The sequence below is a fragment of the Esox lucius genome, chromosome 3 (assembly GCF_011004845.1).
Source record: "Esox lucius isolate fEsoLuc1 chromosome 3, fEsoLuc1.pri, whole genome shotgun sequence".
NCBI classification, from domain to species: domain Eukaryota; kingdom Metazoa; phylum Chordata; class Actinopteri; order Esociformes; family Esocidae; genus Esox; species Esox lucius.
This window is the reverse complement of record NC_047571.1, coordinates 31722062-31749646: the sequence shown is the minus strand read 5'-3', so window position 1 is coordinate 31749646 and position 27585 is coordinate 31722062. Positions and strand designations below refer to the sequence as shown.

The 27585-nt window shown below is 43.1% G+C and overlaps 1 protein-coding gene across 1 annotated transcript in view; it reads left to right on the top strand.

Moving 5' to 3' along the window:
* Window positions 1-218: 218 nt before the first annotated feature.
* The window catches only part of cdh7a (cadherin 7a), an 80824-nt gene continuing 53457 nt past the window's right edge, over window positions 219-27585 (top strand). The window contains exons 1-2 of the mRNA XM_010895530.4: window positions 219-674; window positions 12451-12932. Of these exons, the coding sequence (XP_010893832.3) occupies window positions 12693-12932 (240 nt within the window). The 5' untranslated portion in view covers window positions 219-674; window positions 12451-12692. The remainder of the gene's footprint in view (window positions 675-12450; window positions 12933-27585) is intronic.

Sequence of the window (27585 nt, the reverse complement as noted above, 5' to 3'; positions counted from 1 at the left end):
TGACTGCAGTGGCCTACAGCTAAACTCGAAAGAGTGCTGCATTGGTCGAGTGTGTTGTAAACAAAATAACACCGTGTTTATACTGCAGCAACTTAGCAGTGTGGAAATCACTGCGTTCGAAAAATCTCAGTGGAACGGCACTTTTTCCTGCAGTTTCAAAACTGCTGTCTTTTTGTAGGGGTAAGAAGAATTACCATATCAACGCTAGCCAGCAGTATTGTGTGGGCATGGAAAAAGTATAGCCTAGCCGTGCTTCCTCTCATCGTCGAATAAGGTGCTACTGAACGGTCAGACCATGTTACCGGACGGGAGTTAGATTTGTCTCTCCAACACTTCCCACAGGCTATATTATATAGTCGTTCACCGTCTGCGTCTCGCTGCAGCTGTGACTTCTCAATGGTGTTCATTGTAGCGACAACACGTAGTTGGAGCTAGGGTGCCGCGCGGTTATTGCGATCACGTTGAGCGCGCCGCTGTCTGGCAGTGGCATCGTCCCGACCGTGTGCGAGAGAGGAAGACATCAAACGACCATAATGATATAAGATGTTACAGCAGCGCAGCTTTCTCAAGACTTCGACTGTGGCAGTTGCGTTTACTATGTCTTGGATTCCCTTTTGGACATTTGGATGTGATTGCGTATTCTGTTTGGGTGCGTTCTGGAGCGCGAGGAAAAGGTATGAACCCGCAATTCATTTTATATTTGAACTGTCCAGGGGGTTTGTCACTAAGGGGACAGCTGGATGTTTTACTGGATGTTTTGCCAGTTCTAGTGAATTTTCTTCACACAGATGTTCTGTATCCACTCGAAACGTTTTTATTTTTTTTAACTCAGACTGGATGTGGTGTTGTGTTTTCTCCCAAAATATTGACCCCTCAAGAATTCTGGAAAAATAAAACAAACTGAAATATATTTTATTCCGTAAAGGTCTTCTTTTTTCATGTTCTGAAGGCGCGTGGCTTATGCCAAGGATGTTTCTTGCATGGTATTTATAATTTCGTCTTTTATTGAAGCCTCTAATGATTATCAAATAAAATTGCATGGTTTACTTATTAATTAGTATTCCGTAAAGGCAATATTGTGGATTAATACTATAATTATGAATAGCACAATACAGCCTTACTGCAGCTCATGGAAATCATTAATACGTTTAAACTTTGATGTACATCAATGTATACACCTATCTACACTTACTGGTCGTACTGGATGGTAACTATCGTCTGTGGGCTTAAAGTTAGGCTATTTTATAACTTGCATGTCGTCTTAACAGTTTCAGTTAATCAGTAACCTATACTTTACTTTTGAATATACCAAATCAAGACAATCAAGACAGAAATTCAAAAGTGTTTTTGTGATAGGGCACGACTGCAGGTACCCAAACTGGTATATTATATATATATGAGTGAGAGAGAGAGAGAGAAGCAATAACATCAAATGGCAAATAATGGGTCAATAAACTCTTGTCGATATGAAATGGCCCAGTGTCTTGACTTTCCGTGTGGAACATCTCTACATCATTCGCTACCAGCCTACTAAATGAGAGTGCGGTCTAAATAACGGCCCTCACGTTCCAGCGTGTAGGGTATTTTTCAACCACTGGGGGGCGTGGATGATAGTTGCCCATAGCAATGACGTGCCCTAAGGCCTTGGTTATAATTATTTGGTTATAGCAACATTTGAGCTGTAGGCCTAACTATTGCGACATTCTGCAATTTGGGAACTTAGTTCCTATAGTATCACAAAAGTGTGTGTTTATATTTATATATAGTAAGACATAATTTGAGACATAATTTGTATATATATATATATATATATATATATATATATATATATATATATATATATATATATATATATATCTTACTGTAAAATGTTAGAGGAATCAATCATTTAGAATTCCTTTGGGTCTGTTCTTATGATCATGTATGGGAAATAAGAATCTTATTGTATTTTTCCAAATCAAGACAGAAATTCAAAAGTGTTTTTGTGGTAGGACGACTGCAGGTACCCAAACGGTTTATTTTTTAGCCTATTAAGTTATGTTGCTTATTGCACTACTTGTTATTCGGGCTGAGGTCGAACCCGGAGACATGACTGAGTATTATGTAGCCCACGTTTTGCCCTTATGCCAGTAGGTCATGATAAGCGATCACGACACCGGCTCTGCTTCACATGTTGATTGTGTCCCTATAGTGTTTAGGCTGTAATCCCTGTGCCATCTGTCTTGCAGAAAAGATACAGGCACATGATAAACAATTAATCAACAAGGAGAATCACGTTGCTCCTGGAAACAAAGTGGAAGAAGAACAATGTTTTTTAAACAAGATATACCCGTTTAAAATAGCTAATTGGCGACATGTTATTTTCAAAAGCCGAGCAATAGCTTTGTGCTGGCATGTAGCCTATGATTTTTTTAAGGGTGTGTTTTGAATAGTCAATCTGTTAATTAAGTAGCACATCCAGTAGCTTGAGGCTTATCCACTGGGTGAAATTACTAGGTTATATTTTATGGTGTTAATGCCCTCGGGAAATACGGTTGAAGATAATGATGGGATTTTTATTTATTTTGTCATTACTCTGAGAAGTGGCTAAATTTGTTTTAATTAATGATTTTGTTAGAGTAAATCCAAAATGTTTTAATTATTTCGTAAGGGTATGTTTCAGGCCTGGTAATAATTTGCCAATCAAATTATGTCTCCAAAGTGTTTCTCAAACATGTTAACTTCTGCCTCAGTCTCAAGCTACCACAATAAAGATCCGGAAATTTAGTATGCTCTATATAGAAACGAGGCCATATGTTGCTAGTCTCTTGTGGCTTTGTGCTTTATGTCCAGATGCCAGGAGCGGTTGCGCTCTCTGCGTTCAAGCGTTCTGTCTCCAGAGGAGGCTGCAGCCGTTCCCACTGCGGAGACTTGAGCTTTAGATGTCCGTCTTAGCACTTAGCTTCGAGGGAGCTCTCTGTCTGTAGCAAATGGTTTGAGGAGAAGAGAGGGGAAATACACTGGTGTAAGTCAGAAAGGGCTGAGAGAGTAGATATTCGAGGTGATAGTGGTGAAGGCTCTTGATCTGCGCACGGCTTGAATGCGCTTTCCACTGGCTCAGTTGATACTAGTATCGGCGGGAAGCACTCGCATGCCGCCTTCTGCTACGTGCCTCAGATGGCACGAGAATCTGATAGGACTTCATCATCCTGTCTGTGTCCATTTGGGCGAGCTGCAGAACACTGCGTCCGTGATGTACTGCCAAGACCAACAGAGGGCATATTTCAGGACTGGGATGAAAAATAAATAGGGGAGAGAAAGTGGAGAAGATCGGAGGAGGGAAAAGATAAAACAAGGACAGCTGTACTCGATCAGTGCATTACACTGACCACAGTTGCATACAGTGCCTCATGTAGCAGCCGGGATAACCTTTATCTTCCACACTGGGAGCCATGCGGTGCACACACACACACGCACGCACAAGATCAATCGTGTGCGCACACACGAACACACATACATACACTAGCACACGCCCACACACACCAAACACTCTCTCACTCTCATGTTTTTTTCTATCCTTGTGGGGACCAGAAAGCCATATTCTGAACCCCCTAACTCTATATTAACTATCATCTTAAATCAACCTAGCCCTAATGCTAATCCCAGAATGTCCAACTGTAGAAGTAACTCCAACATTTTCACCTTGATCGTAACCCATTTACCGGAAAGAGACTTTTCCATGTGGGGATCCAATTGACAGGGTTTAATATATGTGCGGGGAGGTCTAAGACCACAGACACACAGATACACAGACCACAGACACACAGAATAAGAGAAATAAAAGTCTCACAAGATCCCACATGAAAACCTCACACCAGACCCCCACACCAGACCATCACACCAGACCCCCACACCAGACCCCCACACCAGACCCTCACACCAGACCCCCACACCAGACCATCACACCAGACCCGCAGAACCAGACCCCCACACCAGACCCCCAAACCAGACCCTCACACCAGACCCTCACACCAGACCCCCACACCAGACCCTCAAACCAGACCCCGTAACCAGACCCTCACACCAGACCCTCACACCAGACCCCCACACCAGACCCTCAAACCAGACCCCGTAACCAGACCCCCAAACCAGACCCTCACACCAGACCCTCACACCAGACCCCCACACCAGACCCTCACACCAGACCCCCACACCAGACCCCCACACCAGACCCTCACACCAGACCCCCACACCAGACCCTCACACCAGACCCTCACAACAGACCCCGTAACCAGACCCCCACACCAGACCCCCACACCAGACCATCACACCAGACCCTCACACCAAACCCCCACACCAGACCCCCAGACCAGACCCTCACACCAGACCCCCACACCAGACCCTCACACCAGACTCCGTAACCAGACCCCCACACCAGACCCTCACAACAGACCCCGTAACCAGACCCCCACACCAGACCCCCACACCAGACCCTCACACCAGACTCCGTAACCAGACCCCCACACCAGACCCTCACAACAGACCCCGTAACCAGACCCCCACACCAGACCCACACACCAGACCCTCACACCAGACCCCCACACCAGACCCTCACACCAAACCCCGCAACCAGACCCCCACACCAGACCCTCACACCAGACCCCCACACCAGACCCTCACACCAGACCCCGTAACCAGACCCCCACACCAGACCCCCACACCAGACTCCGTAACCAGACCCCCACACCAGACCCTCACAACAGACCCCATAACCAGACCCCCACACCAGACCCACACACCAGACCCTCACACCAGACCCCCACACCAGACCCTCACACCAAACCCCGCAACCAGACCCCCACACCAGACCCTCACACCAGACCCCCACACCAGACCCTCACACCAGACCCTGTAACCAGACGCCCACACCAGGCCCCCACACCAGACCCCGTAACCAGACCCCCACACCAGACCCCCACACCAGACCCCCACACCAGACCCTCACACCAGACCCTCACACCAGACCCCCACATCAGACCATCACACCAGACCCCGTAACCAGACCCCCACACCAGACCCCATGACCAGACCCCCACACCAGACCCCCACACCAAACCCCTACACCAACCCTAATATGTGGAGTCTGATATGTAACATATTATGCGTTTGATGTGATTAAGATCTCAAAGTGTATCATTCACTTCTAAACTGTCCCTACCAATTTTTGTTTCTTGAGTCTTTTCCAAACCTTCATTCTATTTATAACCATGTTGGTTTCTCACTAAGTTTGACTGACAGCTGAGATACGCCACCACATGGCTTACACAAAACTTGTGGCGTAATCACAGATGCTCCACTTCATGGCTCAATTAAAATGGCAAGCCGTGCCTTAATTCTACAGCTTTGGCAACGGATAGACACTTTATTAGGAGATTAGGTTGCAGCCAGCAACCAGGGCTCATATGGCCCATTGGCTACAGAGTCAACAGAGATATGTGGAATAACCCAACTTGCCAGTTCTGGCGCAGAGCAACAACATTAACTCTCAGGGTTAACGGTAGTGGCATTAGGTAAGGATGTGAACATATCACATCACCAAATTACATTTCAGAAGATGCTTGTGGGTATCTTTAACAACCTGGACAGGCTCCACTCACAGGAAGACATTTCGCAATAAATCGTATGTGTGTAACCTATGACTCATCAGCTTGATGTCTTTACCTTCACCATCAAATAGCTAGCTTTCAGAAGGTGCGGCCTGCTAAGACATTGTCGCGAGTAGCTGCTACGGTTAATGCCTCTGCCAAAGACAATGTTGATTGAAATAAGTAAACAAATATGCAATTTGTGGATACCACAACATAGTTCAGATTGTGTACATAATATCCTAAATGATAATCAACAAAAACAAAAACAAAATGTCTCTCTTCCGCTGGCATTGCAAGGAATCCTATGGTTAGACAATCTAAAATTCTCGGCTGACATTTCCTGAACCTCTGTGTTTATCTTCTTCCAGAACTCTCTACTCCTTCAATTCAACAGACTGTATGTACGCTGTATAAAGAGAATATATCTAATCAGTTACTAAGCGCTTGTAATTCCCTGCAAAGTGAGGCTTATGAAAGAGATTAGAGGGTTTAGATAAGACATTTCCCCTTCACGCAAGCGTCACCTCAGCAGCGCCACAGCGTGTGGGATGAGAGTAAAAAAGAGAGAGAGAGGGGGAGGAAGAGAGGCAGAGAGAGAGGGAGGGATGAAGAGAGGCAGAGAGAGAGGGAGGAAGAGAGGCAGAGAGGGAGGGAGGAAGAGAGGCAGAGAGGGAGGGTGGAAGAGAGGCAGAGAGGGAGGGAGGGAGGAAGAGAGGCAGAGAGGGAGGGTGGAAGAGAGGCAGAGAGGGAGGGAGGGAGGAAGAGAGGCAGAGAGGGAGGGTGGAAGAGAGGCAGAGAGAGAGGGAGGAAGAGAGGCAGAGAGAGAGGGAGGAAGAGAGGCAGAGAGGGAGGGTGGAAGAGAGGCAGAAAGAGGGAGAGACAAAGACAGGAGGGATTGATGGAGAGTTGGCTGGATAGAGCATGATCCAAGCGAAGGCAGTGAGTTCATCACGCACCTACGAACCGATGGTCCAGTGAGTAGGTGTATGTTAAAATAACCTCTGGAGGTACCAATCTCCCCCATTTCAAGCACCTCCGAAACCCAAGTCAAACGAAATATGACATATGACAAAGTTTCCTGTTGACTGTCACACAAAACGGCAGAGCACCAGAGCTCGAGATTCCCGACAGACTCTGAAGGTTAAGTTTAGGGATTCATTTTGAGTGGTTTATTAACTTTATTATGTGTCCCTAACTACTGTCTAACTAATGCAGTAATAACTGTATTAAAAGAATAAAGTTCAACAAGTATTAGTTACAAACACATAGTTATCATAACAAGAGACTAGTTACATAGGTATTACTATATTACTAACATAGTAATAATTATAGCCACCATCCCAGGTTTTATCGCATCTCACTCCTCCTCCACTCTACTGGCTTCCAGCAGAAACTTGCATAAACTACATGTTGAAATAATTAAATAAGCCAAGATTTGAACTCCCGGTAAGATAGATTTTTTACGATCTAATTACAGGCGGTGGACAAAATAATATAAACACCACACGGAAAAAGACTGTTACTTTAGTAACTAAACCACGTTTAATGCAGCTGCACTGGTCACATTAGGTTTGATTGCCTATTAGCAGTAAATACGTATAAGCTATAAAAGAGGTCTGACAATTAGCACATTGATATTTCAGTTTTCAAAGCCACGTGAGGCAACTAACAGAGTTCCAAAGAGACCAAGTAGTTTGTGGCCAAATTGCAGGTGCGTGACTCCAAGTTATTCAATGTTTCAAAAGGAAACAGTCTAAAATACATGACAGTAATTTGCCCAACATGGACAAATGGCAGTGGCAAAGAGGGACAGTGGTCACATGTCAAGGCTGACCAACAGGGATGTTTGACGGGATTCTTGCTCAAAGCCCCGGAAGCACGGCCTCGTACATTACCATAGAATTGAATCAGCAACTCTGTACCCAGTTTCAAACTAAAACTGTACCTAGTGACCTTCACCAACCTGGAATTCATTCAAGCGTTGTTATTCGGAAAGCGCTTGTATCCAAGGCCGACACACAAAGAAGAAGAAGTCGTTGTAAGGAGAACAATGCTTGGACCCCTGAGCAATGGGAAAAAAGTTACATGGTCTGAGTCATCTTTCATTTCTTTTCCTACGTCCGGACGGGTTTATGTTTGGAAAAAGCCAAAGGATGCGGTCAGCCCACAAGGTCTGCTGCCAACTGTTAAGCGTGCTGGGGGATCTGTAATGTGGTAGGCGGTCCTGTCATGGGGGGTCACCGGGTTGGATGATTGCCCTGCGTGGTCGTCTAACGGCAGAGAAATCTGAAACCATTGGACGGGACCAGGTGAGCCCTGTGGTGCGAATACCGCTCCCTCATGACGGTCCAGTATTCCAGGATGATAGTGACCCCACACACACTGCTAAATAGATTCAAGTGTTGTTTTATGAACATCCGGATGACGTCCAACTCTTTCCATGGCCTCCCCCTTTTACCAGATCTGAACATCATTGAACCTTTATGGGAAATTCTGGAGCACAGAGTTTAAAGTAGATTTTTACCTCCTTCGCCTGACAGAACTGGAGGCATTTCTTCCTTTATAATGGTGGAATATCCATATACATACGTTTCAGGACTTTCAGCGTTCTCAAGAAGGATTAGAGCTGTTCTGAAGACAAAGGGTGGCCCTACTCCTGATTAGGTCCTTGGTATTAATATTTTATAAGGCGTTTCTGTAATTTTGTCCACCCCCCTGTACTGTACATGTTGATATTGACTTTAATTTTACTGGAATATACGGTCTGCCTAGAGAGAGCTGTGTGTTGTGGGTTTTATATACAAATATTTCAATAACAATTTGATAATGTTGCTTGCCAATTGATTACAACTAGGGAATGCAGAAAACAAACAGAAAACATTGTTGTTTTATATTAGTGTTATTTAACATTCAGAGAAATGGGCAATTCAACTTTGATTATCCCTTCGATTTGGTTGAGATCAAATGCACTCCGGATCTCTTGATCCGGCAGACTACCAACACCAAATTAGTGTAACCGTAGCCCAGGCAAAGATGCCATTGACTATTGTTTTGTTTCACAGCAGGGGTATCCCGAATTTAGTGAAATTATCAGAAATATAAAAACATGACACTGAATAACCAAGTTCTTGATTGAAATCATTCAATCAAGATGCTTTTTGCACGTTTTAACGGTAGTGACCCCATGTAGTTAAATTAAATAACATCACGTTTTGGTAGGAGTTTTTAACTTGGTAGATAACGCGTGACTATCTTTGTGGACACCACTAAATGGGTTTTCACGTGTTTAATGCTTCCTGAATTAAGACAGTTAACACCAGCAGGCCCTGGATCCCAAGATCAGACACACTATGAAGACCTTACATTGTGTCTTGCTTTCTAACCGCTTAATAGAAAGTATTATTCTGGATTTGTTAATCCCATAGGGTGCACATGCATCTGATTCTGATCTAATTTCTTCTTCACTAAGTGGTCTGTTAACCAAGAAAATCATCTCTCAGGAAACGATCTGATTTGAAAATATCTTATGTGATTGGTGTAGAGGGAAAACGTTAGATTTTCTCTGCCTGTCTGAAATTACTTTCTCACATGTCCTGTTCCAGTTCAAGTAAGGAGAAACGAGTCAGGCTTGCTTATTCCATTAATTTTCTTTGTTTGTTGTTGTGATGCATAATGCGCCTACAAGGTATTTCTCTATGGGGAGTGTGCAGAAATGTTGCTGCCATTTCTGCAGGTGGACCTCAGAGTAATATGGTAGAATATAATTTTAAAAAATGCACAACAAAATACAAACACTCCTGGTGCACCCCACAAACCCGAGCAAAACCATCTTCCTGCTGACATAAAGCGCCAGATTTTGATGAAGTCTCCCTCTCTTTCATTCTACTCTCTGCCCCAAACACTTATTATGTGCCTTTCCTCTGTCAAATGACCAAGGACAAGAAGGTTTTTGTTGGGCAAGCCTCGCAGCAGTTCACCTGATCCACTCTCATCGAAAAATAAATCACAAATGAATATAGGCCTGGACCTTGAGGATGTCCTTTAGTGAAGCCACTTTTTTAGAATATCTGCCAAATCTGGTCACTGGAAATTGTGTACAGTGGTGTGAAATCAGGAGAGCAAGGATTAAATCGCGGCAGTTACATGAGGGTCACATTCATTTCTGCACACCATGAAGTACTAATATTGGTCAAGTTATTGTAGTCCCATCTGTAGATTTGGGGAAATTGTCTTCTTTTGACTGGGAAGTCTGTTAAACTTTAGATTTTTTGTTTGAATGTCAGTGGTGGTATTCAGCGTGTGTATGTGTCTAAGGTGAGGCATCTCCTTGTGTTTTTCCCTGTGTAACATTTCCTACAATATCAAATAAGGTTAGGAATCTTGGAACCTCTCCCATGCAAATATAGCCTTTGAACAATTACACACAGTAATTAATAGATATATAGGATGTAGTTTCACAGACAGTAATTATTAGATAGATAGGATGTATTTTCACACACATTAATTAATAGATATATAGGATGTAGGTTCACACACAGTAATTATTAGATATATAGGATGTAGTTTCACAGACAGTAATTATTAGATAGATAGGATGTAGTTTCACAGACAGTAATTATTAGATAGATAGGATGTAGTTTCACACACAGTAATTAATAGATATATAGGATGTAGTTTCACAGACAGTAATTATTAGATATATAGGATGTAGTTTCACAGACAGTAATTATTAGATAGATAGGATGTAGTTTCACAGACAGTAATTATTAGATAGATAGGATGTTGTTTCACACACAGTAATTAATAGATATATAGGATGTAGTTTCACAGACAGTAATTATTAGATAGATAGGATGTAGTTTCACACACAGTAATTAATAGATATATAGGATGTAGTTTCACAGACAGTAATAATTAGATAGATAGGATGTAGTTTCACAGACAGTAATTATTAGATGAATAGGATGTAGTTTCATAGACAGTAATTATTAGATAGATAGGATGTAGTTTCACACACAGTAATTAATATATATATAGGATGTAGTTTCACAGACAGTAATAATTAGATAGATAGGATGTAGTTTCACACACAGTAATTAATAGAAACATGGGATTTTATTTTCACACACCTTTATTATTAGATGAATAGGATGTAGTTTCACACACAGTAATTAACTGGAATATTCTGTAATGCACCTCCACCCACCTAAATCCCAACATAACAACCCATCCTTAACACCACCCACCTCCATGCTTAGGGCCTGGAGATGAAGGGAACAGTGATAGTAATCATTTATATACAATAAATGTGCCATTACTTTAATTAAAAAGGAAAATCTGAGAAAGAAAATATAGGAAATTATAGATCTCTTTTTTATTGTATTAATTAATTAATGTAAAATAGGCTGTTATAGTATATTCAGTGGTGCACATGTCATAGAATAGGCTGTTATAGTATATTCAGTGGTGCACATGTCATAAAATAGGCTGTTATAGTATATTCAGTGGTGCACATGTCATAAAATAGGCTGTTATAGTATATTCAGTGGTGCACATGTCATAAAATAGGCTGTTATAGTATATTCAGTGGTGCACATGTCATAAAATAGGCTGTTATAGTATATTCAGTGGTGCACATGTCATAAAATAGGCTGTTATAGTATATTCAGTGGTGCACATGTCATAAAATAGGCTGTTATAGTATATTCAGTGGTGCACATGTCATACACATACAAAAAACATGTTTAAATGGCCACATAATTTAACTGTCATTGTAATCAAGGGGTGCGCTCAACCCTTTCTACCTCAGGTCACTGGGCAAAGCCCCTTGCCACTGGCCCCAAGGAACCTACTCCACATTCTACTGATGAACAGGGTGTGGTAGATGAAGCAAGAAGGAATAGTGCCTCCAACTCCCCAGGAGTCCATTATAAAAAACCTCCGGGAATGGGAATCAGTTTAACCAGCCAAGCTCAAGTTGGGTCCACCCAGACCGGTCCCGTATGACTTACTCTTTTCTCGCAGTAAATTGCCTTATAAATCCTCTGGGAAATCAATTCAGACTTCAGACCAACACTCCTTTTACTTTTACTTCTCACGAGATCTCTGGGAGAATCTCTTAACTTCTCTCTGACCGTGTCTGTGCAGAGGCAGCATGCCTGTGTCAGTCATCGATCATCTAAATGCACGTGGGCCAAGGGCCATTGTTATGCAGCGGGGTGTTTCCTTCGTCTCTAGCTGACCACCAGGCACAGTGCTCGCACAAGTCTCACGGGAAATGCAAACAAAGACTTTTCGGGGAAACAGATCCGACCGATGTCACGTGAGCTTGGCCACATAGAGACAATGAGGGCCAATTTTGATATGAGCAAACAAATGTCTCCTAGGAAATCTGTGCTGTGGGTCAACAGGCTCTGTGTTACATGACTTTCCTTGCTCCGCGCTGTGCGTCTCAAAAGGAAGTGATCTCTTGAAAGCTGCATTTTTTCTTGTCAGTTGCGGTGAATGGCTTAGTCACTTTGAAGAACCGTTTGGTTCGTCATCCGACATTAACCTTATTTCACCAACCATAGGTACCGTAATAGTTACCAGAACACAAACATATTTGTCTTAATGAAAGCTGTCGTGGTTTCAATCATTTCCTTTATTACAGCATTTATTATCATTTCCTTTATTACAGCATTTATGGCATGATAATGTTCATCCTAACCATTATCCTTTGTCTCCACTCCCCCTTTTTCCTTACCCTCTCTCTCTCTCTTTCTCTCTCTCTCGTTCTTCTCTCTCTCTCTCTCTTTCCCACCTTCTGCTTTCCTTTTTGTAGGCTTCCATTATCAGCCGCAGGTCTAAAGGACACCATTCCACGGTCGTAGCCGTATTCTGGCGCTTTGGCAAGAAACCAAGTGGCCAAGAAACCACACCCGCCTACGCTTGTCTGCCATAGGAAACACTCAATAGTTTAACAGACAGTCACTTCGGTTAAAACCCTCAAGTTACCCTGTGGAGGGTTTATTTTCACACAAACATTATTTAGTATATTTTGATTTTTTTCTTTTTTTCTCAAAGATGAGACTGAACCGTCCCACCATGTGGAGTGCGGTTAGCGTGTTCACTGCACTGTTTATACCCATTTGGGAGATGGGCTGCTCCGCCCTGACCCTTAATTCAGTGCCCCTGCCTGGAGTCGGGACATACCAAAGGAGCAGCGAAGGGGGGGGACACCAAAGACAGAGGCGCAGCTGGGTGTGGAACCAGTTCTTCGTGCTGGAGGAGTACACGGGCGATGAGCCACTTTACGTGGGCAAGGTAAGATTTTTGTCAGCTGGGTTGTTTTTCTACAGTTTACAGGATGTTGCTTGACCATCCTTGAGATTGTTGGGCACGCAGGGCTGGGAGTTCAACGACTGGAGTATTGCTACTTCTGTTTTCTTCTGTGCCAATATTTCTGTCTGTTTATGAAAAAAAAACAAGTTGGAGACGTGAGTTCACGGGAAGGACATAACCTATACCCTTTGTTTGTTTTTCGTGAACATTTTCAGAAGGTTGATGCGAATAGTGCTGACTCGATTCTGCATTTCACATGACAAACAAATTCAACCTGTACTACGGAATAGCTTTCTTTTTTATACATTCTTTATCCTCTTGAAGAGCAAGTTAGTGTACGCCACCTGCTCCAAATCCAACAACAAATCAGGGAAGTACACATCCAAGATGGAGTCGTGAAATACTTGTAATACATTGTGGCAGCTGAACCGAATGGTTATTTTGGGTTTATGTATTCACAAAGCAAAGGAAGTGTTTTTGCACACAATACAAAGGGAACATTTCATTCAGATTCCCAACCAACAATATGTGTTTTATCATTATGTTGTTTATATTGGAACAACCCTCGTTGATCGGTACCTTCTTAGACTTGTGGTCTGGGACGCTTTGGGCCTGGCAACTTAGTTTATAACAAAACTTCCAGCGATTATAATATTCTAATATTCAAATCGTGAATTCGATTGCTATTGTTGAATGGCAGTGAGACGGCAAGTCAGTGGCATTGCAAAGCTACGCTCAGCAACAGGGAGGTCCAATCAGTTGGCGGGTGTGACACAGGCTTTACAACAATTGACACGATTATTCTTATCTCCTAATCGTCGCCGCCATAGGATACAGAATGAAGATATAGCAAAGGCACTTAAATGGTGACATTTTCTTAGGGCTCACAATTCCTCTCGTTTACGATCTGAAAGGAAAGCATAAGAGCAACTGTATCAAAGAAGCCCCTCGAATGTGAGCGTGTACATATTCTCACTTGATACTCCAACCCAGTCATATCATCGCTGACAAGTTCATCGCGATCAAAGTCGTCCTTTATCTTTCAAGTGTGCTTTCAGTATTCACACAGATCTCATATGTAGATGACAGCGGCATACAGATGAACAGTTCTCTTTCATTTGAGAATACCAGGGTTATTTTTAACACTTTTTTTTTTAATCACGTTTCAAGTCATTTGAATATGCTCTGCCTCGTACGTTAATTGATCTTGAGCTTCCGGACAAAGAGGAGGTCACTACTTCAAAGCCACATACATAACCATTTGTGAGTCCTTAAGTGTTTTCCACGGAAATGAGTGAGAAGGGGATTTGAATTTGTTCAGTCAGCGTAGTGTGAACCTTTTGGATTTCAAGTGCGCTTCCACGTATGCAAGTGTATTTTTATACATTTTATTTGTTTGTTTTTTATTACTCTCTGTTTGTTTTTACTGCTTTAATACAGGGTGCCACTGTGAAGGAGACCTGGGTCTCAGTTTAATTTCCCTGTGTATTTGAAGGTAAATAAACATTATTTAGCATACTATCACTGAGCACAAATAACCACTGCCAGCTGCCATGCTGCAGATGTTTACGAATCTAATGTAACACAGCTTAGAGATAGATGTGGACCACAGAGCATTCTCTGTCCTCTCTGGATTCTGGGAGTTTACCAAAGCAGAACTTGTATTTGTTTTAATTTTTTTGCCAAACACAATTTCTGCATAATACTGTAAAATCCACATACACTTAACCCATTACCACAGTAGAAATAGTCATTGCACATTTGTAAAATGTGGTCCAGTCAACCCATGAGCCTACACAATTTGACCTGTTAGCAGTGCATTTTAGTAGCGAATTTAAAATGAATTGGCTCTTGCCCTATGAAAAAACAAACATGTGGAGGGACTGAATTCTTCAGCTAAGAAACCAGCTGAGGAGTCATCCTGCAATCTTTGTCGACAAAAATAGTTTTTTTCTCGATCAAAGTGCATACTTTGGTGCAAATTGACATTGCCTCATGCTTAGCAAGCATTTCTCTGGACTTCCGTCAGTCCCTCCCAGAAGTGGCCTTGAAGTACTGTTCCTCAGGTGCACCAAGCTCAGTTCTTCCACTGTATTTCCTGTCGTCAGCTTGACCAGTTTCTTTACATTTCTTAATGACGTTGCTTGTGACCAGCTCACAAGATATAAATTAGCTTTGGACAACACAAGGAATTGTTTGATTTGCATTTATTTTACAAGCAAGTAAACACTTACTGCACAGACTTTTGCACAGTACTGTATAAATAAATATATACAGCTCCAGAAAAAATTAAGAATCCTATCCAAAAAAGTTGGAAAGGAAAGTTTTGAATGAGGAACAGAAGGGTTAAAATTAAGAGACCACTGCAAATTGAACAATCCCAGGGTATTATTTTGATGTCATACTGTGGCCTTATAAATAAATAAAAAGAAACATTTGAAAATCCCACAATGGACTGCCCCAACAAAGACATACAGTGGGGAGAACAAGTATTTGATACACTGCTGATTTTGCAGGTTTTCCTACTTACTAAGCATGTGGAAGTCTGTAATTTCTATCATAGGTACTCTTTAACTGTGAGTGACGGAATCTAAAACAAAAATCCAGAATATCACATTGTATGATTTTTAAATAATGAAATACATAAGTATTTGATCACCTACCAACCAGTAAGAATTCCGGCTCTCACAGACCTGTTAGTTTTTCTTTAAGAAGCCATCCTGTTCTCCACACATTACCTGTATTAACTGCACCTGTTTGAACTCGTTACCTGTATAAAAGACACCTGTCCACACACTCAATCAAACAGACAGACACCAACCTCTCCACAATGGCCAAGACCAGAGAGCTGTGTAAGGACATCAGGGATAAAATTATAGACCTGCACAAGGCTGGGATGGTCTACAGGACAATAGGCAAGCAGCTTGGTGGGAAGGCAACAACTGTTGGCGCAATTATTAGAAAATGGAAGAAGTTCAAGATGATGGTCAATCTCCCTCCGTCTGGGGCTCCATGCAAGATCTCACCTCGTGGGGCATCAATGATCATGAGGAAGGTGAGGGATCAGCCCAGAACTACACGGCAGGACCTGGTCAATGACCTGAAGAGAGCTTGGACCACAGTCTCAAAGAAAAACATTAGAAACAGATTACGCCATCATGGATAAAAATCCAGCAGCGCACGTCCAGGCCCGTCTGAAGTTTGCCAATGACTTTCTGGATGATCCAGAGGAGGAATGGGAGAAGATTATGTGGTCTGATGAGACAAATATTTGCTTTTTGGTCTAAACTCCACTCACCGTGTTTGGAGGAAGAAGAAGGATGAGTACAACCCCAAGAACACCATCCCAACCGTGAAGCATGGAGGTGGAAACATCATTCTTTGGGGATGCTTTTCTGCAAAGGGAATAGGATGACTGCACCGTATTGAGGAGGGACCATGGGGCCATGTGTCGCGAGATCATGGCCAACAACCTCCTTCCCTCAATAAGAGCATTGAAGATGGATCGTGGCTGGGTCTTCCAGCATGACACACAGCCAGGGCAACTAAGGAGTGGCTCCGTAAGAAGCATCTCAAGGTCCTGGAGTGGCTTAGCCCGTCTCCAAACCTGAACCCAATAGAAGGAGCTGAAAGTCTGTATTGCCCAGCGACACCTCCGAAACCTGAAGGATCTGGAGAAGGTCTGTATGGAGGAGTGGGCCAATATCCCTGCTGCAGTGTGTGCAAACCTGTCAAGAACTACAGGAAACGTATGATCTCTGTAATGGCAAACAAAGGTTTCTGTACCAAATATTAAGTTCTGCTTTTCGGATGTATCAAATACTTATGTCATACAATAAAATGCTAATTAATTACTTAAAAATCATACAATGTGATTTTCTGAATTTTTGCTTTAGATTCCGTCTCTCACAGTTGAAGAGTACCTACGATAAAAAATTACAGACTTCTACATGCTTTGTAAGTGGGAAAACCTGCAAAATTGGCAGTGTATCAAATACATGTTCTCCCCACTGTATCTGACTCGGTAGGACTTCCTGAATGAATAAAGGTTTAGAAATAATAATAGTAATTGTAATCATACCGTGAGCCTTTCAGAAGGAATAGAAAAATGTTCAAAGAGTCTTTCGTAGGCATACAGCCTGTCACCCTGGCTTATCAAATGCACATCTCTACAGATCACACATACTCTTATTTCAATTCCACTGAAAGGTCTGAAGAAAAGGACATTGAAGAGTACATTGCAAATAACGTCACACGGTTCTGAGGAAGATATCTTTTGCAGATATTTTTTCTTTCTTTGTTAGCAAGTGTAAAAATGATAATCGACTATTGAAAAATGAGTCTCTGGTATTAGGTAATTTAATGTCTCGGCATGCTTATTGTCCAAGAGTCTTATGAGACCTCTTCACACTGCAAGATAAGACATTCGTTTTCATCTGTGGAATTTTTTAATTCCACAAATGAGACCGGCGAGAAATCCCGTCATGTCGTTTTTTGTTGGACCTTTTGCACTCAGTACTTATAACGGACGATGGTAGATGAAAGTGGACCTTTGAATTTATGTAATGTCTTGTCAGTTTCTATTTGGGGAAATATATAGAGTATTTCTTTTCAGGCACTTTTTATTAACGGTGGGACATGAAACCTAGAACAGAGTGGTACATCGTTCCTGAGCCTTTTGTCCAATGTATGTAAATTGTTATGTCTTCATACCTTAAACTGTTTGGGGGCTAAAGGTCCGAAGCTTCTGTCCTGCGCATGTGTGGAATTCAAGACAGCAACATATTACACTCTAATTGAATATTCCAGTATGATGATCTAGTGGTAAGAGAGTTTGTTGTATCCCTATGCTTACCAGCAAAACAATTATAATCTGACAATGTGCCCTTGAGCAAGGCACCAACACCCAGTTGCTCATTTTGGATGAGAGTGTTGCTACATTACTAAAATGTGAACTGATTAGGTTGAAATGGCATGTAGACAACATTTAGACAATTCACCAGTAAAGAGGTAAAAAGTAGATATAGTGCTGATAAAAGGAGGTAGAGAAAAGCCAGTGTGCCAACATGATGGAGATCTTTTCCGGGATGGGGCAAGGTTGGCTAGACTGCAATAGGGTGTTTATCTACTCTACGTATCCACTTCCTCTGCCTTTATTATATTAATATGTCAGTAGGGTACAGTGCTGGGACTACAATTCCCTATGCCGGTTTTTTACGGTACCACATTCTTCGCACTGAATTTCAGACTTAGTCTTCCCTACTTGTAATGTCATTCATCTTACTGGAGCATATGCCTCAGTGAATCATCTGAATCCTTCCTGATGCTGTGGGCCAACAGCAAAATGCAGCCACGGAGACCAAAGGGGTCTCTGAACCTACATCTCTGATTACGGCTGCCGTAATCAGTATCCGCAGTGACTTTTCGTCAGAGGTTGCCAGACACTGGATGTACACAGTGATGTATCAGCCTTAATAAGCAGCCAAAGCATGGTTTGATATCTCGCTTGGATGAATAAATGATGCGCCCTCCGTTTCTCAGGGGGGCGCTAAGTAATATCGGCAGTTATTGCAGATAAGCATGGCTGCCTGAAGGAGAGGTAAAAGTCACAGAGAGGGTTGTAGACTTTCCAGTCCCTTGCTAACTAAACTGTGTCCGCTTCAGTATGGAACAACTTGGTAACACTAAGCAAGAGACCGTAGCGGTTAATTGGTGCGCTGGCCCTTTAAGGACATTTCCTGCTGGGACCTTAAAGCAAAGTGTGAGTCAATGTGGTCCGGAAACTTATAAACCCAGAGTGAAACTTCTGTGCTGTTTGACGTGTTAATGATTCCACAGTCACTGCATGGTCACTGCATGGTCACTGCATGCCCCACTACTTCAGCCGTTCACTAAAACAAAAGTATTTTCTCGAAAATCCATGAAGTATCCCTTCCACTCCTTGACAATCCCTACAGCGCAGTGGGAGCACCGCAGCCTAAGCCGATTGCGCCCCCCCACATCCACCCCGTTGTTTGTCGGGTCGCTCCTGAGAAAAAGCCCTTTGAATTTGGGTTTAATTGGAGTGGATCCTTTGAAGGCGCAGTGAAGAGCATTCGCTGGGAATGCACTGGGCCACTTCTGAAGTCCATCAGCATTTTCTGTGCACTGACCACACTGCCAGACCCATATCCCCCCCCCCCCCCCCCCCCCCCCCCCCCGCCGCCCCCCCATGACTGCACCTCTTTGATGGGTTTGTAATGAGGACCAGGCAGGATAACATCTCCTTTGTCATTCCCTTCCTGGCATCTACACCATGCAAGCCCCAGCCGACATCGTTTCCCGACCCCAGAGTCTTACAATTTCCAACTGTACAGCAGGGTCTCCATACTACCACTGGGAAGCGGTAAATAGTACATCTGTATAATGAAAACGAGACCTCATATTGGCGTTCCCTGCTCCCCAGTCTGTTCCCGCTTTCACTCTCACCACATTAGTGCCTTTGCAAAAATATGTCAAATCAAACAAACCCGAGATGGTGGGTTGTAAAAAACCAACGGTGCCCCGTTACTTCGTTTCATGTTCCAGATCAACAAGAGGCTCCCCACCCCAACCAGCCCAAATCCTCTTTGGAGTGATTCCGAACATGTGTTTGTTAATGAAATGCAACGCCGTGTCTTTTAATCTAGCCCCCCAGTCCCTGGGCCGCTCTGCCACAGACGTTTATCAGCGGAGCAGATGAAAGTCATCAGGTTGGCAATGACCAGCACTTTCCCCTGGAACGCCTTCCAGCAACACTGCAACAGCCCCTCCCTCCCTCTTTCCCTCCCTCCTTCCATCTCTCTCCCTCCCTCTCTCCACCCTCCCTCCCTCCCTCCCACTCTCCCTCTCTCTATCTGTCTCTCTCTCCCTCTCTCTCACCCTCTCTCTATCTGTCTCTCACTCCCTCTCTCTCTCTGTCTCTCTATCTGTCTCTCACTCCCTCTCTATCTGTCTCTCTCTTCCTCTCTCTCTCCCTCTCTCTATCTGTCTCTCTCTTCCTCACTCTCTCCCTCTCTCTATCTGTCTCTCTCTTCCTCACTCTCTCTGTCTCTCTTTCTCTCACAAAGACACCACGACACACGTGCACCCGGGCAAACGCACACGCTCAATCTAATAATGGAGAAAATGAATAGTCTGTTTTTCATATAATTAGGTGGATGGGCTGGCCTGGTGGCTGTGGAATGAACAAGCTCTTTTTATTCGGGCCAGCACAGTCCTTCATGTGCAGAAAATGATATGAGCACACATCTCTGATTCTAATGACGATGATAAAAAAGGGAAAAGCTCTGGATTTCCCCTGAATAGAGTGGTGCCATAAAGCATTACAATTTGCATTTATATAGCTAGCACTCTTGAGGCTTTCATACATTCTCCTTGTAAAATATAACCCAAAAAGGGGAAGGAGTTCCCAGTAATTAGAGTGCAAGCACACAAAAGTCCAGCCAATAAATAATATAATAATCCACCCCCTGTCCCTCCCAGAACCAGAATCACGGCCGGCATATGTGTTAGAAAGATTTCAAATAGTATTTGAACCCCGGTCTGTTAAGAACCTAGTGGTGTGTCAGGATAAATCCTGCAGATCTTTCACACATTTTTCCCCCAGTTTTCTTAATTGCCAGAGGCATTGTGTTCTGTCTATTTAGGGATGAGGGGGGCTCTTCCAATACACAGGAAAGGAAATGATGAAATTTGAAGGTGCTTCTTCTCCACCTGAGCTCAGAGGGAGGCAGCGGGAGCCAATTCCCGCCCTGGATCTGTCTTTTATTGTTAGATGTTATGAACAAAGACCGAGAAGTGAGATGAGGAGAGAGGGGGCCCTGAAATTTAAAGTGCTCTCTCTCTCTCTCTCTCTCTCTCTCCTCTTCTCTCTCTGGTTCTCTTTCTCTCTCTGGGTCCACATCCTCAACCCCACCCCTTCTCCCCGTCTCTCTCCTCCAAACAACACAATAAGCTGAAGAGGGCTCCAGGGCATTTTCAAGTCAGAGGGGAGATATATACAAGGAAAGGAAGAATACATAAATAACAGTATCTGTGTTTTTAAATAAACGCTAGTGTTGATGGAAAATACAGACTCTGCAATATGATACAATTTATGTCAAACAACCAATGAGCTCAAAAGAAACTTGTGTAGAACTTAACTGTAAGTAATACAGTGAAAATTGCTGCCAGCCTATGAGAGCAAAACAAACGGAGGCACACTCCTCTACTGCACTGATAAATAAATATTTACCATGGAAGGGCCTCCTGGGTGCCACGGCTCCTTTCTGGACCACAGTGTCTCCTCACTATCAACAGAAGGCTGTGATCCACAAACCCAATTCGGTCTTTCAACAGATTCTCCGATCCAGAGCGGGAACACAGTGGTGAGTGAGTGCATATACTGTAACGTTTTGTTCAGTCCTGGCCCCACGTGGGAGTGGAAACCACAGCCCTGGCATTGCAGACGCCACAGGGAAGACACCACCCCGCCAGCTGGCTGGCCCGGCGGCCTCAGATTCGGAGACCTGCGTCCAGAAACCATCATCCCCCGTTATTTTCAAACGTTGCAGTTGATCCGTAGCGGTTGTTGTGCCCAGCTTAGAGAAGGAGCAAACACACTGCTGTAGTGTGTCAACCCTGCCGCTGTAGCTCTCTGGGAGTAGATTTCCAAAACGCCTCTCGATTGTCTCGTGTGGACTGAGGGATTGTAACTCAGGTAGAACGAGGCACTGTGGAAAGCCTAATTAAATGTGAACTTCCTTTTCCCATTGGGGATAAACCTACTAATGTGGTTGGTTTTTGTCGTTTAGTAATTCAGCATTGTTACTGGTCATTATCAACTTAGTTCCATTCAGACAAGCGTTAATCGCTGTATTCCACCCCTTTCTTCTGGGCAACGCTTTCCTTCAGCTAGTGTGGTAACCACTATCCACCACATGGTTGTCCATTTATGGCCGCAAATCTGTGGTTTCATAAAATGTTAGTAAGGATCACATAGTGCTAGTATTGGGCGGTTTTTTGTCGGTATATCGAGCCTTACTCTCCCACATGTTCCACGCAACGTCCTTTAAATAAAGGGGAATGATTGAGTCTAACTATTCAATTAGGGCCGCCATCTGTAGGGCATCCGTCAGCTCTCGGTCTCGGACGCCGTAATTGAATTTGCCAAAGCGAAATTCCACAGACCGTCTGGGAGGGCGGCCGGCCAAACCCGCCCGGCGACAAGCCCATCATTCAAGATCCGACGTGCATTTCGACGCCCCTGATTTGATAGGAGGGTTTATGTGCCGGAGAGCGGGTGAGCCCGTGGGGCAGGGGGGGTGTTGAGGATAGGGGGTGTGTGGGGGGGGGGGTGCAGTCAATAGTCAGGGTAGTTGATGTGAGCTGGCAGGCAAGGCAGTGTCACGACGGCGCGTTCCTGACTTGGCCGACGTTTGCCGCGCGGATGGTCGGCACGCGGGGCTAGCTGTGATATAGTGAGGGAGACAGACGAACACAAAATTAGGCAAATGAGCAGGCTTTGTAATCTCCCTCGCGTAATTGGTGTTTACTGGTGGAAACGCAAGACAGCTTGTAATAGCCGGGTTCATATGTCTTCCTTTATTACTGTTACAATATGCTAACTTTGATAGACACACACACACAAACAAACACACGTGCACACACACACACACACACCCAACCATTGATAGAGTGTCTGTCTGTCTGCATCTTCATGCCCTGGAGTAAATGGGTCTTCATCATAATAATTTGATGGGGTCATTGTGTTTGGGTGATTTGAGGGCTTTAGATGCTCACAGCGGGTTCCGGGGTCAATATCCATTTCCATTCTGTCAATTTGGGTAAATTAATTGAAATTTGCACATCAAATCAAAAAGCCACTTCATTACAATGTCATTATGTTAATTTTGGTCTGTTAATAAGAGATAAGATAAGAAAATGACATTGTTGTCCCTGCGGGACACTTTGGCTGCAGCTCGGCGCATGATAACATATAATCTGGCACAGACAGGAAATCTACAGACAATAGAATACAAGTTTACAGTATGAAAAGTGCAGTTAATGAGCACTATAATGTGGAAGCATTAGTTGACAAAAAAAATATGAAAACAAAATCCCCAGATTTGTTTTTCTCCTTGCAGAGTGGCAGGTTTGTGCCCGGAGATTGACATCTGTGCTACTGTTCTATTTTCTGAAATCTGTTGTTTGCTGTGTACAGACTCTGCAGCAGATAAAGCCTACCGACCTCCTCTGTCCAAACACTTTTGTTTGTCCACATTCAACACTAACTGTTTTCTTTAAGCCAAGCTTGCATTCGCTACATGTTTCTATTAATCCTTTCTGGTGGGCCTTTTTCCAAGCAGATGCTGGAGATATTGTGCTCAGATGTGACATTGCGATAGCTGCCGCGTGTCTGTCGACGGTCGACGATGACTATAGGAGATAGCAAAGACTTGGTGCCGGCCCAAAACTCCCAGCGTCGCGTCACGGGGGTCTTCCTCTGTATGGACATTCCTCTGACTCTGGTTAAAGCACAGTTTTCCTTGGGTATCCTGAAGGTATAGATCCTGAAGGAGATGTTTGTTACTTGCACGTCTCTGACAGTTGTCTCCATGGTTACCAGGTGAGAATGTACAGGTATGTTAAGAAGCGCATCTTTCTTGAGGGAGAAAAGAGAGGGAAGATGGAAACAACCAGAACATGACATCCTCTGTATTTTCCTACCAGGACTGTGGCATTAGTAACTAAAACAATAACTCATTTGAATTTAACAGGCAAAACAAATAGCTGTTTTCATAAAAACCAGCAACATGTGGTTGAGAGAGTGTTTATATTTCTCAAATACATATACTACCATTCTAAAGTTTGGGGTCACATAGATGTTTTGAAAGAAAATCTATTCATTCGTCCATTAAAATAAAATAATGATCAGAAATACAGTGCAGTCTTGTTAATGTTGTACATGACTACTGTATCTGGAAAAAGCTATTTTTAATGGACGTGGCCCATAGATGTAGCCCATTATCAGCAACCATCACTCCTGTGTTCCAAAGGCACATTGTGTTTGCTAATCCAGGTTTATCATTTTAAAAGGCTATGTGATCATTAGAAAACCCTTTTGCAATTATGTTAGCACTGCTGAAAACTGTCTCTAACCAGAGTAGAAAGAGGAGTGGGAGGCCCCGGTGCACAACTGAGCAAGAGGACAAATACGTTGGAGTGTCCAGTTTGAGAAACAGATGCCTCACAGGGGGCAGCTTCATTAAATACTACGCGTAAAACACCAGTCTCAACGTTAACAATGGAGAGACAACTCCTTGGTGATGGTCTTTTTGTTCCAGTCTTCCTGTGTCCAGTGTCTGTGTTTCTTTTGCCCATCTTAATCTGTTCTGTTTATTGGCCAGTCTGAGATATGTCTTCTGCTTCGCGTCTTCACTGTGTTTCTGATGAATTTGACGTTATTTCAGTGGTCATCAATCAACGGACGTTTTCTTTCAAAAACAAGGACACTTCTAAGTGACTGTGCGCGTTCCCCGGAAAAGTAATTTAAAACATTTGATTAGGGTGGTTTGGCAATGTTTTCTTAAATCATGAAAATGATGGGTCATACTAATACATTTATTAAGATTAAGATACACCCCTCAAATCTCAGAAGTGTTCATTGTCTGGTCTTGTTGCCTTAACTATTACATTGCACTGGCAAACATATATTTCTGGATAACAAGGCATTTGCTTGATATGGGTAGCTAGCTAACTGGGCAGTCTCCGAAGCTTTCCACAGTTTTGCGTTACATGGATGTCACAAGCTACTCAGCTGCAGTGTGGATCAGACAGGATCAATTCCTTCATGTATCTGGAACTTTCAGAAACAGGTCAGAGCAGACGCAGGTCTGCTTCTAAATGACGTGGCAATGTGGCACAAAGGCCTGGCACTAGAGTGCCTGGGAAGATATCCCATGCTGCACCAGGAGAGTGCAACTTAAGCAGCAGCGGGCAGTCACTTAGAAACGACTGTCGAGCTCAGCTGCAGAGATTTCTTGTTACTTGGGGCTTTGAGCCGCTGCGCATGGGGGAGAAAGGTGTATGAGGAATGAAAATCAGTGTATTTTTTTTTTTTTTAGCTTGGTTCAAATAATTGTACACACAGACGACTGAGCCCAGTACCAAGGGCATAGAAGTGAGTTTGATATTGGGGGGGGTTTGGGGCACATTAAAAGTGTTTGTAAAGTGTACTTTATATTGTGGGGGGGCACAATATATCTGCTTCTAACCCCACCCCCGCACCTATGTCCTTGCCCAACACAACACTGTACCTGGAATACACACCCACACACTTTTTTACGGGTCTTCATTGGTATCATGTATTTTTTGTTTGTTTATCTCTGTCCTGATCCAATGACAGTGCTGATATGTGGTGTTAAGGTCACTGAACACCCTTAATTGCAGTTGCAATTTATCGTACTATATTTGTCTGCTTGTCAGTTGATTTCAAGTGCATTCACAAGACAAGGCCTTTGTGCCACATCGCACACTGAAATGCTCCCTCTTTCTGTTCGGTCTGAAGAGGGTTAGATTGAGGACCTGAAAAATAAGATGGTTTCAATGTAAGTGGAGAAAAAGTGAAAGGCCTGGTTTTGTGGCCCAGACACCTCAAGAGACTTCCATTAAATAAAGATTTTCAGCCAGAGGAAAAGAGGTGGGGTGTAAATGGGCTGGGTAGGGAGAACAGCACCAGGGATTTCCCGTTTGAAAAGATATAGTGAGCATTCTCCAGACAGAGATTATAATGATGAAAGGATTGTATTTACAATAATTTTCCATTGAGAAATGCAAACAGACCCAAAGACACCCACAGGCCTATTATAAGTTTTTTTTCATCAACATAAAACACTTTTATTAATAGCATGGAGGTATTATAAATCTCAGTAATTCCCGGTATGATGTGAAAAACAGTGTGGTGCTTTCGAACAACTCCCTCACGTAGCATGTCGGATGTAAAATAGACTTGTTGGCCAGTATTTGCATTTTAACGCAAGATGCAGCGACTCCGTGGTGAATAAAATCCCTGGTAATGAAGAGTGAAGTTTGAGTGCGGGCTAACATATCGAGGTATGCAAATCAGTCTTGGTAAAACACGTCCAATAAATAAGAAACAGATATCGGAAAACTAGGGCACCTGGAGCAGTACCTGAGAAATGTGAGCTGTGTTGTAAACACTCATGTATTGTGCTTATTAACATGATATACTAGACCAGGGATGGCAATTGGTATTCATATATTCGAGAAATGAACTGATTTTGGAAAGACAGAGGTGTGTGTTAAGGAAAGGAACCGAACAATTCGACATTGTTAACGCACTAATTCCCAGCAGTCTAGGTTTATGTCTTTTAAAAACAAGATCAAAACATTTCAAATGAATTATAGGACTGTTCAATATTAGTAAAATGGCATAAATTAATTAAAACAATTTAGAATTTTCTCATATTCCCTAAAACAAGAAGAGGAACCAGGCAAGCCTAATTCTGCCCGCCCACAATTAGAAGGGGTGAATGTTGTTGCCCTGGCTAGATTCGATCCGTGGTTTACAATGTGACAGTCTGCGTCTTTAACCACTACGCTATTTAAACAGCAGGTGTGGGTGCACGTGATACGTGTGTAGAGATGTGCTATTTGTTTACTTCAATCAATCAAATGTATTTATAAAGCCCTTTTTACATCAGCAGTTGTCACAAAGTGCTTTTACAAAACACCTGGCCTTCAACCCCAAGGAGCAAACAACAGTAGTGTTGAATTTCAGTGGCTAGGAAAAACTCCCTAAGAAGGCCGAAATTTAGGAAGAAACCTAGAGAGGACCCGGGCTCACAGGGGTGACCAGTCCTCTTCTGGCTGTGCCGGGTGAACATACTAAGAGTACAAATTGTAATAATTAATAAATGCATGTGGGCTTGTGAGAAAGCATGACCAGATGGACAAGGACAGGGACAACACGGGGAAGGGGGGAGGTGTCAGCACAGTGACAGCAGGATCGCTACACTACATTCAACACGTTAAATTAGAAAGAGAATACTGTAGATGGCTAGCTAAAAGCTATACAGTACCTATAATGAAAACAATGACTCCAATCACTCCAAAGCTGGTTTGTTTCTTTAGAAAACAATGACAGTTGAATAGCCAACCACTATGCTATGTGAACTGCACTATGTAAATTCAGAGCAGTTTCCTTGTCGGTGCAGTTCGTCCATGGCAAAATAACCATTGACAGTTTTACTTTAGGCTTACTATAATGTAGCTATTGATGCTTGAAGACAGCGAAGTTCTAGTTTATCCTGAACAAAACCTAATGCCATTCCATATAATATCCTCCTCTTTCGTAGCCTGCTGGTTCTGTTTTTTGGTGGATAATTTCTGTCATCGGTGAGTAAGGAACCAGGCGCAGGCGGAATGCAGTTGGTCTTGGCTTTTAATTCAACAAATACCACGCACGACCAAACAACAAAGAAAAGGGCTGACTTAAGCAGCAAAACAACTGTACATAACGGTTCTAAAGAAATGTAAATTTAAGGGCAACACACGACAACATCAAACACAACAATGATCCACCAATGCGGAGAGCAGAGGGCAAACATTTAAA